Source organism: Oenanthe melanoleuca, chromosome 9 (genome assembly GCF_029582105.1).
Source record: "Oenanthe melanoleuca isolate GR-GAL-2019-014 chromosome 9, OMel1.0, whole genome shotgun sequence".
Classification (NCBI taxonomy): Eukaryota; Metazoa; Chordata; class Aves; order Passeriformes; family Muscicapidae; genus Oenanthe; species Oenanthe melanoleuca.
Genome location: NC_079343.1, coordinates 5,722,486 through 5,734,955, shown reverse-complemented (window position 1 = coordinate 5,734,955; position 12,470 = coordinate 5,722,486). Strand labels below are relative to the sequence as shown.

Here is a 12,470-nt window from a genome sequence, read left to right as displayed (position 1 = left end):
CTGGTGGAGCACAGGGATCCGGAATTCCAATCTGCAAAGCCGAGCCTCTCCCTCAGTGAGGAAAGGAATAACCAACCTGGCATTCTTTGTGTTAAGTCTCTAAGAACAATTTTCTTTTCACAGAGTTCAGTTGCAGGCTCCCATGGGAAGTTGATTCTCTTCTCTAATGGGAATTGTTAGAATTCTGCTGCTGCTTTGTCCTGTGATTCAGCTTGTTGTTTACTCATTTCTTGCTTCTCTCTCCTTCCTTCCCCAAGTATTCCTTCATCAAGCTTTCAGAAAATACTCTTTAGACCCAAGAAACCCCTCCAGACCTGTCACTCACTGGAAAAGAAAACAGTATGTTCATATATTAGAACAAATGCATATGGGGTTTGGAAAAAAGTTTAGGAAGTATCTTTTGTTTGAAATTAGGCCAAGTACTCCTGGAATATGTGCAATAGCCCTATTATTTTAAAATATTCCGAAGAAATACAAAGTCCTTTGAAGATCTCCCTACAAAGGAAGCAATTGCTGTGGAAGAACGGTGGATCCCTGTCATTTCTGGGCCAGTGGCCTCCTGAGTCTGTGAGCTGGCTGTTCAGTAGTGTCATCTTTGGAAACGGGCATGTATCAATACCTTAAATGAATTTCTTTTGGGTCCTTTAAAATTTGGTCTGACCTGTGGTCACCTCTGGACTGCTTGTACTGAAGAGAGTGCTTGTAAAAACAAAGTTGATTAAAGAAAGCTTGCAGAATTGCCATGTCTGGAATTTAAAACTAAGAGGTGTTAAAACTGTACAAATGTGTGGACAGACTTGGCCCTGGATGTTCAGAATGGAAATAGCCAGCTTATGTGTGGATTTTGTTTCCTAAGAAGTGATTTTCTATGTCTCTTCCTAGAATTATAGAATTTCCATTCTCATGGAATGCTGGCCTTGGGCCCCTGCCAGGACTGTAGAAATGTTAGTTTTTGAAATTCTTGATTTTTAGTAGCTGTCCCAGAAAATAGAATTTTTAAAGTTTAGAGGGGAAAAGTTATTTTAAGGCCAAGTTCTTTCAGTGGCAGACCAACTTAAAGCTAAGACACGACAGCATTTGCAAAAATAGTTTCCTACTTGTACTGTCCTTCAGCTTTTTTTTCCTTCTACCCCATATTAGTGCTAACAGAGACCAAGAAGTCCATAGTAATTGTTGGTGTGTCCCGTTACTCAGCAGTTTTATAAAAACAAATCCTGCAGCTGTTGTGTCTATCACCACATCAGACACTTCTTTGGAGTCCAAGTTCAATATTTAATGCTTTCTGTCAGTTCCTCTTATAGCCTAAATCTCAGGGAAATTATTGAATTATCAGTTCAAATGTAAATTGTTCTTTTCTAAGTCACCTTAAAAGGACTTCTGAACTAAGTGCTGTTCATCTAGTAGCAGTCTGTAGTGCTGCTGGCTCCCAGTCCTCTGAGCTGTAAATGGCTCACAGAGGTGGTATTGGAAAAGAAAACCCTTCAGTGAAATGAGCACGAGAAAGTTGTTGATAAGTCAACATTGCAAGTCTGTGCAGCAGCTCTTGGTACTCAGAGAGATGCAGCATTGCTGGTTTGACATCCAGGCCCCAGCAGGGCCTTTCAATCCTGGGATAATTTCCTTCCTTCATATGGGAGAGCATGGGGAAGGCAATGTTAAATTCCAGTGAGCAGGGCACAGCTCTGTCTTTCTGTTTGTTGTGGTTACCTGTTGAAGCTCTGATCTGTGTGACATTGACAAAAATACCTTATCTGTATTAAGTTATTGCTGATCAGTTATTGCTGAGAGATCAATATTTAAAGTTTTATCCACTTCATTAAGAGCTCCTTTGCTCCAAAATTAATACAGTTTTAAAATAAAATCTTAATCCAAACCACCCAGAGCCTTTAACAAAACCACTAAATCATCCTTATCACTTACTGAATATGATTTTCTAACTTCCAGCTCATTGCTCCCCTATCACATAAAGTCAATTATTTGGCATTGTAAGGTGATACTGCACTTCTTCCCAAAGCTTTCTCTAGGTAGGTGAACATCAAAGAATTTTTTGTAGTTAATTTTAACCTTTCCCTGTCATTTATTAGTGATTCTGTTTAACTGTTGAGGTTTTTTAATTTTCAGAATTTCTCTGGAGTACATTTTAAAGGCCACGTAGAACAGCTGAAGGAGTCTTTCCCATTCCATCACTTGAATTTAGAGTTCTGCACAGCAGACTGTTAGGTTGCCTATGGAAGGGAAAACTAGTAAGAATTTATTGGGATTTTAAATTGTTTCTAGGCCTGTAAACACACCAACATGAAATTTTATGTTTTGATTTATTGTTAAACATAATCATATTCCTTCGGGCAGGGTTCTTCTAGAATTTGCCAAAAGAGTAAAAGATTGCTGCTTTGATAACTCTGTAACCTGATGAAAAAGATGAGAAAGGAAATGCTTGAGGTGGCTCTGCCCCTGGCAGTGCAGGTAAAGGTGCAGGTGAAAAGCCAGGTTGGTGTCACAGTCTTCTCAAAGAACCACCCTCAGTCCTTCTGACCATGTCCTACCTCCAGTTGTTGTGTTGTGTTTGACTGCACCAAGGCCTGCCAGAGCTCAGTAAGCACACAAAATTAACTCTCACAAAAAGCAGGTCTTGTTCTGTGGAGTTAAAAACAAGACAGATGAGCAGAGAAGGGGGAGAGCAGGACTTGCCCTGGACAGCACTGGAGAAATGTGCCTTGAAATGATCAGTGGGAGCTGGAAAATCAAGCAGAACAGCCCCTTCACATGGTTCCATGTTTGATCCTGCCTTGAGCAAGGCCTGAGGATCTGTCAGAGCTCCTCATGCCTCCAGTGCTCCTCTGTGCCCAGCTGATTGCCCTGGTGCCTGCAGGGGCTGAGCCTGGCCCCTGCTGGGAGTGTTAGTAAACGTGCTGTTATCAGGTCTGCACATCTTCTGGGACCTGCATCATCCCTGGCATGTTCCCTGCTTGCTTCCAGGAATTCCCTGCACTTGGACACAGTATTGTGAGGTCTGTCATGCATATTAGGGAGTGTTTAGTCCAGACTTCTTGGATGTCCTTAAGAGGTCAGGATGCAATTGTTTCCTGATGCATTGTTCTGTTCTTTGTGCAGTTTGCATTGGGATTTTCTGTCGTACATACCTCAGGGTAGGGATCTGTGTGCAGGTGCTGTGGTTTGCTGTCTTAGGGGAAGGAGCTTCACCTGCTATGCTGGTGTTTTCCAAGGTTTGCTTTGCTCTAGGGTGGTAAAAGAGGTGGGGAGCAGAGGCTCTCCTGTGGTTGTTTGTTTTTTGCTTTTCTTGAAATCAAGTCAGGACCTGGTTGCATAATTAGATTTCTCTTAATGAGGAATCTCTCCACAAGGATGATGTATATAACTGGAACAAGGTATTCTTCTAACCCAGCGAGGAGTACAGGTGAGTCAAGTTGCAGTCAGCAGAATTGTATAGCTGTTGTTTGAAGCTATACAACCTCATATCTCTGAAGTTCCTGTTCTGATAGCAAAAAGAAAGTTGTTAGTACAAGATATACTTCTAATGCCACCTTTTCTATTGTGTATTTTTATTAGATTTTTAAGTTTCACATTTAAAAATACCATGTAGAAGGTAGCTTTATGATACCTCGTGTTACTTGTTTTTAAGGAGCTGGAAGAATCAAATCTGTACAAAATTACTCAAAAATGTATTCTTGACATCCTCTTTAGTATGCTGATGCAGGATATTGCCTGGTGATATCAAACTCAGTGAGACTGTAGTGTAATCTTTTTGTATACAATGGAGAATTTCAAACTGCAAGTGAATGGGAAGTAAAACCAGCTTGATTTTTGGTATAAGGTCACTTGATATCTTCAGATAAAAACATTTTAGAATTGGTTTGTCTAGTAATTGTTCAGATGGTGGTCATAAGCTGGCTGATATTTTAATTCAGACAGGAACTTCTGGAAGACTTAGAATAAAGTTTGAATGTGTTTTATCAAAGTAAATGGAATGAACAGTCCAATGGTGAATGTAGGAAAAAGACATGAGTCTTGAGCAAAGTGGTAAGATGGCTAAAGCAAGGGTAGGTGAAGATGTTGCTTTATGTAATGCCTATTAACACACTTTTTGTGAAGCAAAAGGCTTTTGTCATCTCAAAAATAGATGGCTGCAAAGAAAGGATGTATTTATGTTTTGCTGAGTGGATCATGGAATGGTCTTGGGGGAAATATTGGAATAAATTCAGTCCAGACTGGAGATCTGAATGTGATGCACTGGGATGGAGTGTTTTGATCTAGTAACCAAGAGGAGAGACTGTGCTGCAGCCACCTCGGTACCTTTACATCCCTCTAGAAGGGGGTGTGAGAACACCTCGAGGGAGCTGGGAGCACCAGGGTAGGAACCAGGGCAGGAATCCATGGGGTGCTGGGGAAAATATTCCTGCTGTAAACAGGGCTCCATGGGGAGGAGCCAGGGCTGTTTTCAAAAGAAACATCATTAAAGAGGAAGGTGAGGGGAAAACTTGATTGTAGTCATGAAAAATGTGAAGCTTCAAATCCAGTCCTCTTGCAGCTCAGTAGATATTAAAACTCTCCAAAGTTGGATTTAGTTACATGAAAAAGAATCAGACTGGATGCAGGTTATGTGGTGTGTATAGAACAGCTCATGGAATATTAATGTTAGTCAGGATGCCTAAGCATTAGGATAAATTACTAGAGCTGCAAGCTGATACTTCTTGGTTTATTCCTAAGGGCAAAGCTTTCTGTGCAGCCAGCTTCACTACTTATACACTGCATACTGCTCAGCTTGGCTCTTTGAAAAAACTTTGCACCACTTCTGAAATATTTCAGAAGCAGTTATCTTTGACTGTAGTGCTTTTTAAGGAAATATAGTTAGCCCAGGTCCCTTGGATCCAGCCTCTAGAGATTTGGAATTCCCATTGCTTCCAGAAGGGAAACTGGCATCTCACTCCAGGATAAATTTCTGTGACTAACAGTCATAAAAATCACTAATTTTTGAGTCCTCATGTGTAAGAATCTATAGCTATTTAATTTGTGACATAGTATATTATTGTACAGAAATTATTCTGCATGCTTTTAAAATTATACTTATTTGTGTCTTTGGGAAGTTCTGTGGAAAGTGACTGCTTCCTGTTATGTCTGAAAAGTAGTGCTTTTTAGTACTAAAAAGAACAGATTGCAAAAAAGTTTGTTGTCCTGTCTTGTTTGGGCTATTCTTAATACATTAATTCCTTTCCCAGTTTGGGGTTGATTCTCACTGGGACTTCCAGCATGTTCAGAGGTCACCTCTGACTTTTTATTCCATGTTCTGTCAGCCAGCAGGGGTGACTCACCTCAGCCTTCATATGCAGGGGTTTCATATTCATCAGTGTCTCTATATTCATCGCAGGGGTTTTCCAGGGTAGAGCTTTTGGGCCTTCTTGCAATGGACTGGAATAGAAGCATCTTCCAAGGTAGAATAAGGTATAATAAGAATCATGATAATTCCACAAAGACTGTATTCATCCCCTTTGCAAGGGGACTGGTAATAAGTGTCCAGATAATCATAACTCAATTAAAGCTCTTATTTATTAACAACTTGTAAATGGGATGGAGTGTGGAAAAGGACGTTTCTGTTCTTTTTAGCTGTGAGGTTGGTGCTCAGACTGGGTTGGGGATGTCTAAATTGTGCACATCTGTTATGGTGTGGAACTCTGGTGCATCACACCTGTCTCAGTCATCAAAGGAAAGGGAAATCTGAGATGAGTCTCTTCCTTGCTAGGCCACTGTGGTTTCCCTTTGTTCAGCAGCTGCTTCCCTTGGAAGCTTTCTACTTTAAAATAATCCATGATTTTCCCAGGTGTACATTATTCCTCCAGCTGACCTTATTTCTGTTTCTTGGCATGGAGTCCATTGAAGTGTCTCTCTGGATGCATTTGCTGTCCTTCCTCATTTGGATATGAGTTCCTGGATATCATTCCTAACATCTGAAATAAAAAAAAAGCCTTAATCACTTAATTGCCCTTAGAAGGGCAGGAGCAAATGGCCGAAGTTGTATTTTATAGAAACGTAAGTGGAAAATGTCTGAAGAAGCCTTATAGAAGTTTGAAAAAATCCAAATACTGCATTTTAAAACCTTGGAAAATGCTTGTGAAGATGTTGTTAGATCTTTCCATCAGCTTTATTTCATTTCCTGTTTGTTGTAATGAGCTTTACTGCAGGACCACAGACTGAAGAGTGTCAACAACAGCATTAGCACCTTTTTGCTGTTTAGAATGCCTTTTCTGTCTATCTGTGCTTTTGTTTCTCCTGAAGCACACCAAAGTGTGTTGTGGTGGTTCCAGTATTTCTGTTGGTTTGGAATCCAATAGCTGGCTGATTAAGGATAAGGCTGCAGATCAGGGATCCAGGTTATGGAGGGACAGTGTTCTGTGAACTATGAACAAGTACCTTAATCATATTTTTAAGTTTCCAAAATCCAAATTATAATCTTCCCTTCTGTCCCCTGCATATAAATGCCATTTTTCTGCCTTTTTATCCTCATGATATTAATGTAAAGGAGGAATGCATTTCATCTTTGCTGAATTTGTCTAGGCTAGAGCCTGGGAACAACAAACCAGTCCAGGATGTTCCCATGGATAATAGAAGGATATGAATCTTTGTCATTAATGCTTGACAGTACTTTATTAATTAACTGTTTTATCTTTAGTGACTATATAGATTCTCCTCACTTGTAACTTTTTGTAATTTTATAGTTTGTCATGGAACTACTTAATTTTCAATGTTACTTGGTGTCAGTTCTGTCTCTTAAAGACAGAAATAGAAAATATTACAGTATGTATATCTAGCACTTGGAACACCTGATCTGAACCTCAGACTTATTTTAAAGATGAAGAAAAGGATATTATTAGTATTTCAGAAACTTATTGTATGTAAAATGGGAACTTAAATTTTGATTTTCACTAATTATAAGGTTTGGGTGAGGCTTTCTATTTTAAGCATGTTAGACTTTAGATTGTAGTCAGCATGTTTAATTTTTGCTCTTCAGGAGAAGCAGAGCTGTAATATTTGTTCCACGTGTGGAGTGTTAATGGGAAAGAAAATAGCAATTACTTTCTTTAGAAAAGCCTTCAGAATTTCATGTGCTTCTGAATTTTTTAAAAAATCCTTTTGGGAAAAAAGTCTTTTTAGGACATGATATTGAGGGGCTGGAGTGTGTCCAGGGAAAATAATGGAGCTGGGGAAGGGGCTGGAGCACCAGGAGAGGCTGAGGGAGCTGGGAAAGCCTGGAGAAAAGGAGGCTCAGGAGGAACCTTCTGGCTCTGCACAACTACCTGACAAGTGAGGGCAGCCCAGGGGAGGTCAGGATCCGCTTCAGGGAACAGGGACAGGAGAAGGAGAAATGGCCTCAAGCCGTGCCAGCAAGGTTCAGGTTGGATATTGGGAAATTCCTCCTGGAAAGGCTTTCCCAGCCCAGGCACAGCTGCCCAGGGCATTGGTGGTGGAGTCCCCGCTCTGCAGGGATTTAAAAGCCGTGTGGATGTGACACTTGGGAACATGGATTAGTGCTTCTTGAGACTGTATAAAGAATCTACAAACTACACCATTGGCAAGATGTGCTTTAGGCTTGAAGTGATCCTATTTAGCCCCAGTACAGCTGCCTTTCTGCACATTAAACTTCCTTGGGCTGTCTTTGTGTATGTGATCATTCCTCAGTGTTCCAAACTCAGCCCTCCCCATGCTTGTGCTTGGTGATAGAGTTACTTTGCAGTTGTGACCCAGAAGAAATCACTGCCAAAGAAAACCATCCCCACGGTGGTAATCAGATGTTAAGGTTCCCTTTCCCATCAGCCTCAAACTAAAAACTCATTTCCTTTAACTGTAATTTGGGATCTCCCTGTTATCCTGAAAGCCCCATCTTGGATGTCAGTATTGTGACAGTACCTTTTTAAGAAAAAGCAGTGGGATATTTTTCTACACCAAGTAAAAGTTGTGTAGGAGCACACAGTGTGAAAAGGTTGTGAATTAAGTGTCACTTTACTTTTTTGCTCAGTCTTCACCTTTCTATTAAAGTTTTCATCCTCTTTACGTAGTAGGATTCAGATTATTTTATTTTAGACTTAGATTTTCTCTTCCATATGAATTTTCCTTTAAAAATACTTGTGTTTGCAGGTTGCTGTATTTACTCCAGCAAGAGAGCTCAAGCACGGAGCTGAGAACAGAATGTGCAGTGGTCCTGGGCAGCCTTGCCATGGGGACAGAGAACAATGTCAAATCCCTCCTAGACTGCCATATTATCCCAGCCTTATTGCAAGGTACTGCTCCCTTAATGGATCTGTGTTAGTAAATGTTCCTAAAGTACCAAAATAAACAAAGACTGAATGGTTGGTTTGCCCATGTTTATAGGATTGCTATCGCCAGATTTGAAATTTATTGAAGCTTGCCTGCGATGTCTCCGTACCATTTTCATCAGCCCTGTAACTCCAGAGGATCTGCTGTACACAGTAAGTTGTAAGCAGATTATTATGTCTTTTTAAAGGCTATAGAGAGGGTGGGAGTGAAAAATCTTGTTGTGTGGAGTAGTAACAAGGCCTTGTTTGAGCACCAGCATTAGCACTTCTCACCTACCTTTGAGGTATTCGGCACCCCTGGCATTTATGGCTGGTTTGATACGAGCTGGTCACCAAGGTAGCCCACTGATAAAGAAAATTTCTACAGGTTTCCACTTGTGTGCAATCTTAAGAAGGAAAGCTGTCTCTAAATGATTTTTAGAGGTACTGTTATCAGTCCTACAGGCAACAGTTACTTTCTGAAAGTTAATGTTTTATCCAACACTGTCTTCCCTCTCCAGATGGGAGAGGGCTTGCTCAGTTTTTGTACTTTCAATGGAAGAGCTTCACCTCTAAAATGTCTCTGCTCCTAGCTGGTATATGTGTGATTTGCATTTAAGTGACAGGAGGATAGAAAATGTGCCTCTCCAGTTGCTGTAATCCTGAGTTTGTCCTGAGGCATGTGCTAGCAGGGCTGCTGGTGCTGGCCCTGGTTAGGTGACTGGGCAAAGCCCTCTCTGAAGGTACTGCTGTCTCTGGGGTTTGCCCAAACCCAGGCACTGCCTCTTATTGGGAAGGAGGGGCAGGGAGAGTTTAGCTGCTTCCCTTGTCCCAGTGTGAGGAGTAAGGTGAGCCATGGAATGAAAGCTGTAGAGGACCAGCAGTCTCTTCCTGCTTAGAAAATGGGAGCATTGCCTCAGTCTGGGGGAGGTCACAGAGCAGCTCCAGCTTCTGAGGGTGACTGGTGTCCACAATGAAAACCACTCTGGTCCCACTCATAGGGAGCTGCTGCCTGCTGTGGAAGTCTTGATGCTTCAGAGCAGGGCACAGCTGGCCTCTCATGTCATACTTTCTATACAGTTCGGCTACTAATAGTCAACAGATTTTCTTCATGATTTTTGTTAGTTATTATGCACTGCTGCAATGTCTGTTTTGTTCTCTATTCCTTTTTCCAGTCAATTTTTATTCCAGACACAAGTATGCAAACTTGTTGTTTTCTATGGACTCAGTCTTACCATGCACCTATTCTGAATTCCATCTGCCAGTTAGTCCATATCAGAAAGTCAGCTTGCATTTAGTGTGTGTAGACAATCAGCCAGCTTTGTCCTCCACTGTTCACTGCCTTTTTTTCAGATGTTTGGTGATTGTTCAGCATGGAAAACCTCCATGCCTATTGTATGTGTGAACACTGAAGGCACCTCTCCAGAGTGATCCAAGGGCTTCCTCTTTGTGTTTTACTTTGGCTTCACTCCATGTTCCCAGATTCCCCCAAATCAGCCTCTAAGAGTTGATAACTGCAGAAGCATCTGCTTCCTGTTCTCAGATCCAGAGAGGGGTTTAAGATGACTGTCTCCATTAACAATCCATATCTCTTCCTGGGGATCAGTTCTCAATAGGAAATTTTAATTGCTCCCTTTTTGGAGGAGAGATTTCATGTCTTGAAGGGAGAGAAGAGGTAGAGTATGGACAGGAATGGGAAAGAACCACCATTAGCATAGAAATAACCACTAACATGGGAACAATATGCCCAAGAGACTGAATTTGGTGTTTCATGTTTTGCTTTATCGGCTGCATAACAATGACATCAACTGCCCCACCACTCCTTCTTCAGGCAAATGGGATATCCTGGAATTAACCATAAGTACAGGAAATGATCATCTGATGAGGGGTCCTTGCTCCTTAGTTCACCTATAAAACTCATTTTCCCATTTCCCATTCCAGTTAGACACCTCAAAGTTAAGTATTTTATGATTATACTTAAGGTCCTATTTCTGGAAATCCTATTTTTTTCCTTCTCTTGTGGGAATACCCAAAGCCATGCTTTGAAAAGTGCTGAATACAAATCCTTTGAAAATAAATTTTTCTTATCTCTTGGAAGGTACAGCCCCAGCCCACACTGCTGCAAGCTGTGTTTCACAAGGCAGCAGTTGAGACATTGGCTTTGGAATTAAAGAAGTAATTATGGGCCTAATGAACACTTCATGGTAAACATTCCAACACTGAGAACAACAGGAGGAATTCCTGCTCCCACTTTGTTTCTGGTCCCAGCAGCTCTGAGGAGACTCTCACCCTCTCTATACAGCTGCAGCACTTGAAAGTCTCTCATATTCTATCCTTTTCAGGTCCTGTTTTGAAAGGTAGGAGACCAAATTTGTAAATGGCATTTCATTCCTGCCCAGCACTTCTGGAAAAAAACTTCTAAGAAGTTGGATCTTGAGTTGTGTCTAACATGGAAACATTCCCAGAATTTTTTCGTGGTTTGACTGCAGAGAGAGGATGCTTTCTCTCAAACCTTGGGCAGGACTGTTTCCAAGACAAGGTGTTAGGAGTTAGCTTAACATCTCCAAGGGTGTTGCAGTCATTCTAGAGGTTTCAGAAGACTTCTCAGTTAAAGTTCAGGATATACTAGTGGTTTAAAGAGAGCTGCTTAAAACATTCTTTTCTGTTTGTAACAGGTCCACATGATCCACAGTAACCAGAATATTTCTCCCAGCAGAACTGTCAGAACTACACCTTTCCTCTTGAGCCTTTCCTTATGGACAGAAGCCTGAAGGATAAACTCCTGACAGTTTTGTATAGTTAATTATGTTCAGTTCCAAGGATAAAATAGCTCTTCAGAGGTGGAAACGTTTGGGCAGTTTCCTATAGGAATTTAGGGTTTGTACTGAGAAATGTGCAGCTCCATCCATCCGTCTGTCTGTCCATATGAACACTGAATTCTCAGGATCACAGCTGAGTTGTGACACCAAGTTATATCCAGACCTGCTGTGCCAGAGGAATCCTTGTTAATGTAGGCTTCCTGCACAGGCAGGGTGCAGGCTTTGGTGCTGAGACCCGTTTAGTGACCATACTGCACCTGGAAATGAGGAATGACATGGAGTCCAGGGGGAGATATCTATTGAGGTGCAGACATATCTTCAGACTTGTTTAAATTCCAAGATTATTTCCATGTGAACCAGCCAGCTCTGGGTGTGTTTTAGGTTGCTGAGTAGATGGAGGCACTAAGGCAAATCCAGTTTGACTGAGATCCTGTTATTTCAACTGCTGTTAACTTATTGAAAACAAAACAATGGATTCAGTGGTAGAAAACATTTCCAGCCCATGAAAGCATTCTGCCTGTTTCCTGACAGATGTTCTCAGTTGTGATTCCATTTTTCTTCCTCAGTGGGACCCAGATAGAATTCCAGTGGGGACTTGCTGTTTGTTGCTGCTGTGCTGTCCTTGCAGGAGGAGGTGCATTCCCTGCTGGGAGTCCTGCCCTTACAGGAGTTTGGAGAGTGAAGGCACTGCAGCAGGATGAGACTCTGTCCTGTTGGGCAATGAGGAATCAGTTTGAGAAGTCTCAGTCTCTAGAAATGATGAGTGAAAGGCATTCCTGCTTCCTGGGCAGGTTTGGGATGGAAAGGCTGATGTCACTGGGTATTGGCCAGGCTTGGTAAAGGGGAGGAGGTACATCTGAGAAGATCAGTGTGTGTTACACTGATTAATAACCAGGTGTTTAATGAGAAGAACCCACACGTGCTCCACCACAGCTCAGTAATCCACAGTTCCTAAGGGAGGAATCTGGGTCAGCCTCTCATGCCTTATTCCTTCTTTCTTTCTGGCTGTTTGTGGTGGCTGAGCCAGGAGCAAGGCTGAATGTTCTCCAGTCTAAACTGCTTCCTAAAAATGAGAGTTGTAAAAGAACCAATTCTAGCTTTTAGATCTTGAATTCAGGTTATTTGGATGGATAGAAGCGTTTCAGTTCTCTGACTTGGGCAAAAGAATAGCAACCCTCTTTTTGTGGTGTTAAAAAGGAATATGAAGAAATTAGGTACTGGGATCCAAGCAGGTAAATGTAACTGTTAATTCTCTCTGAGTTCTGTTTGTATGGACAATAATTTTGTTACAATAAATGTGATATTGAGGTATTTGTCCTAAGTTGCCTGGAACTACTTTGTTAGCAGA

At 41.5% G+C, this 12,470-nt stretch overlaps 1 protein-coding gene across 6 annotated transcripts in view; it reads left to right on the top strand.

Moving 5' to 3' along the window:
• ARMC8 (armadillo repeat containing 8) overlaps nt 1–12,470 on the top strand; it is a 59,054-nt gene that overhangs the window by 16,814 nt on the left and 29,770 nt on the right. For all 6 annotated transcript variants that reach the window (XM_056498507.1, XM_056498501.1, XM_056498502.1 and 3 more), the window contains 2 exons: nt 8,146–8,288; nt 8,380–8,477. In XM_056498507.1, coding sequence (XP_056354482.1) covers nt 8,146–8,288; nt 8,380–8,477 — 241 coding nt within the window. The remainder of the gene's footprint in view (nt 1–8,145; nt 8,289–8,379; nt 8,478–12,470) is intronic.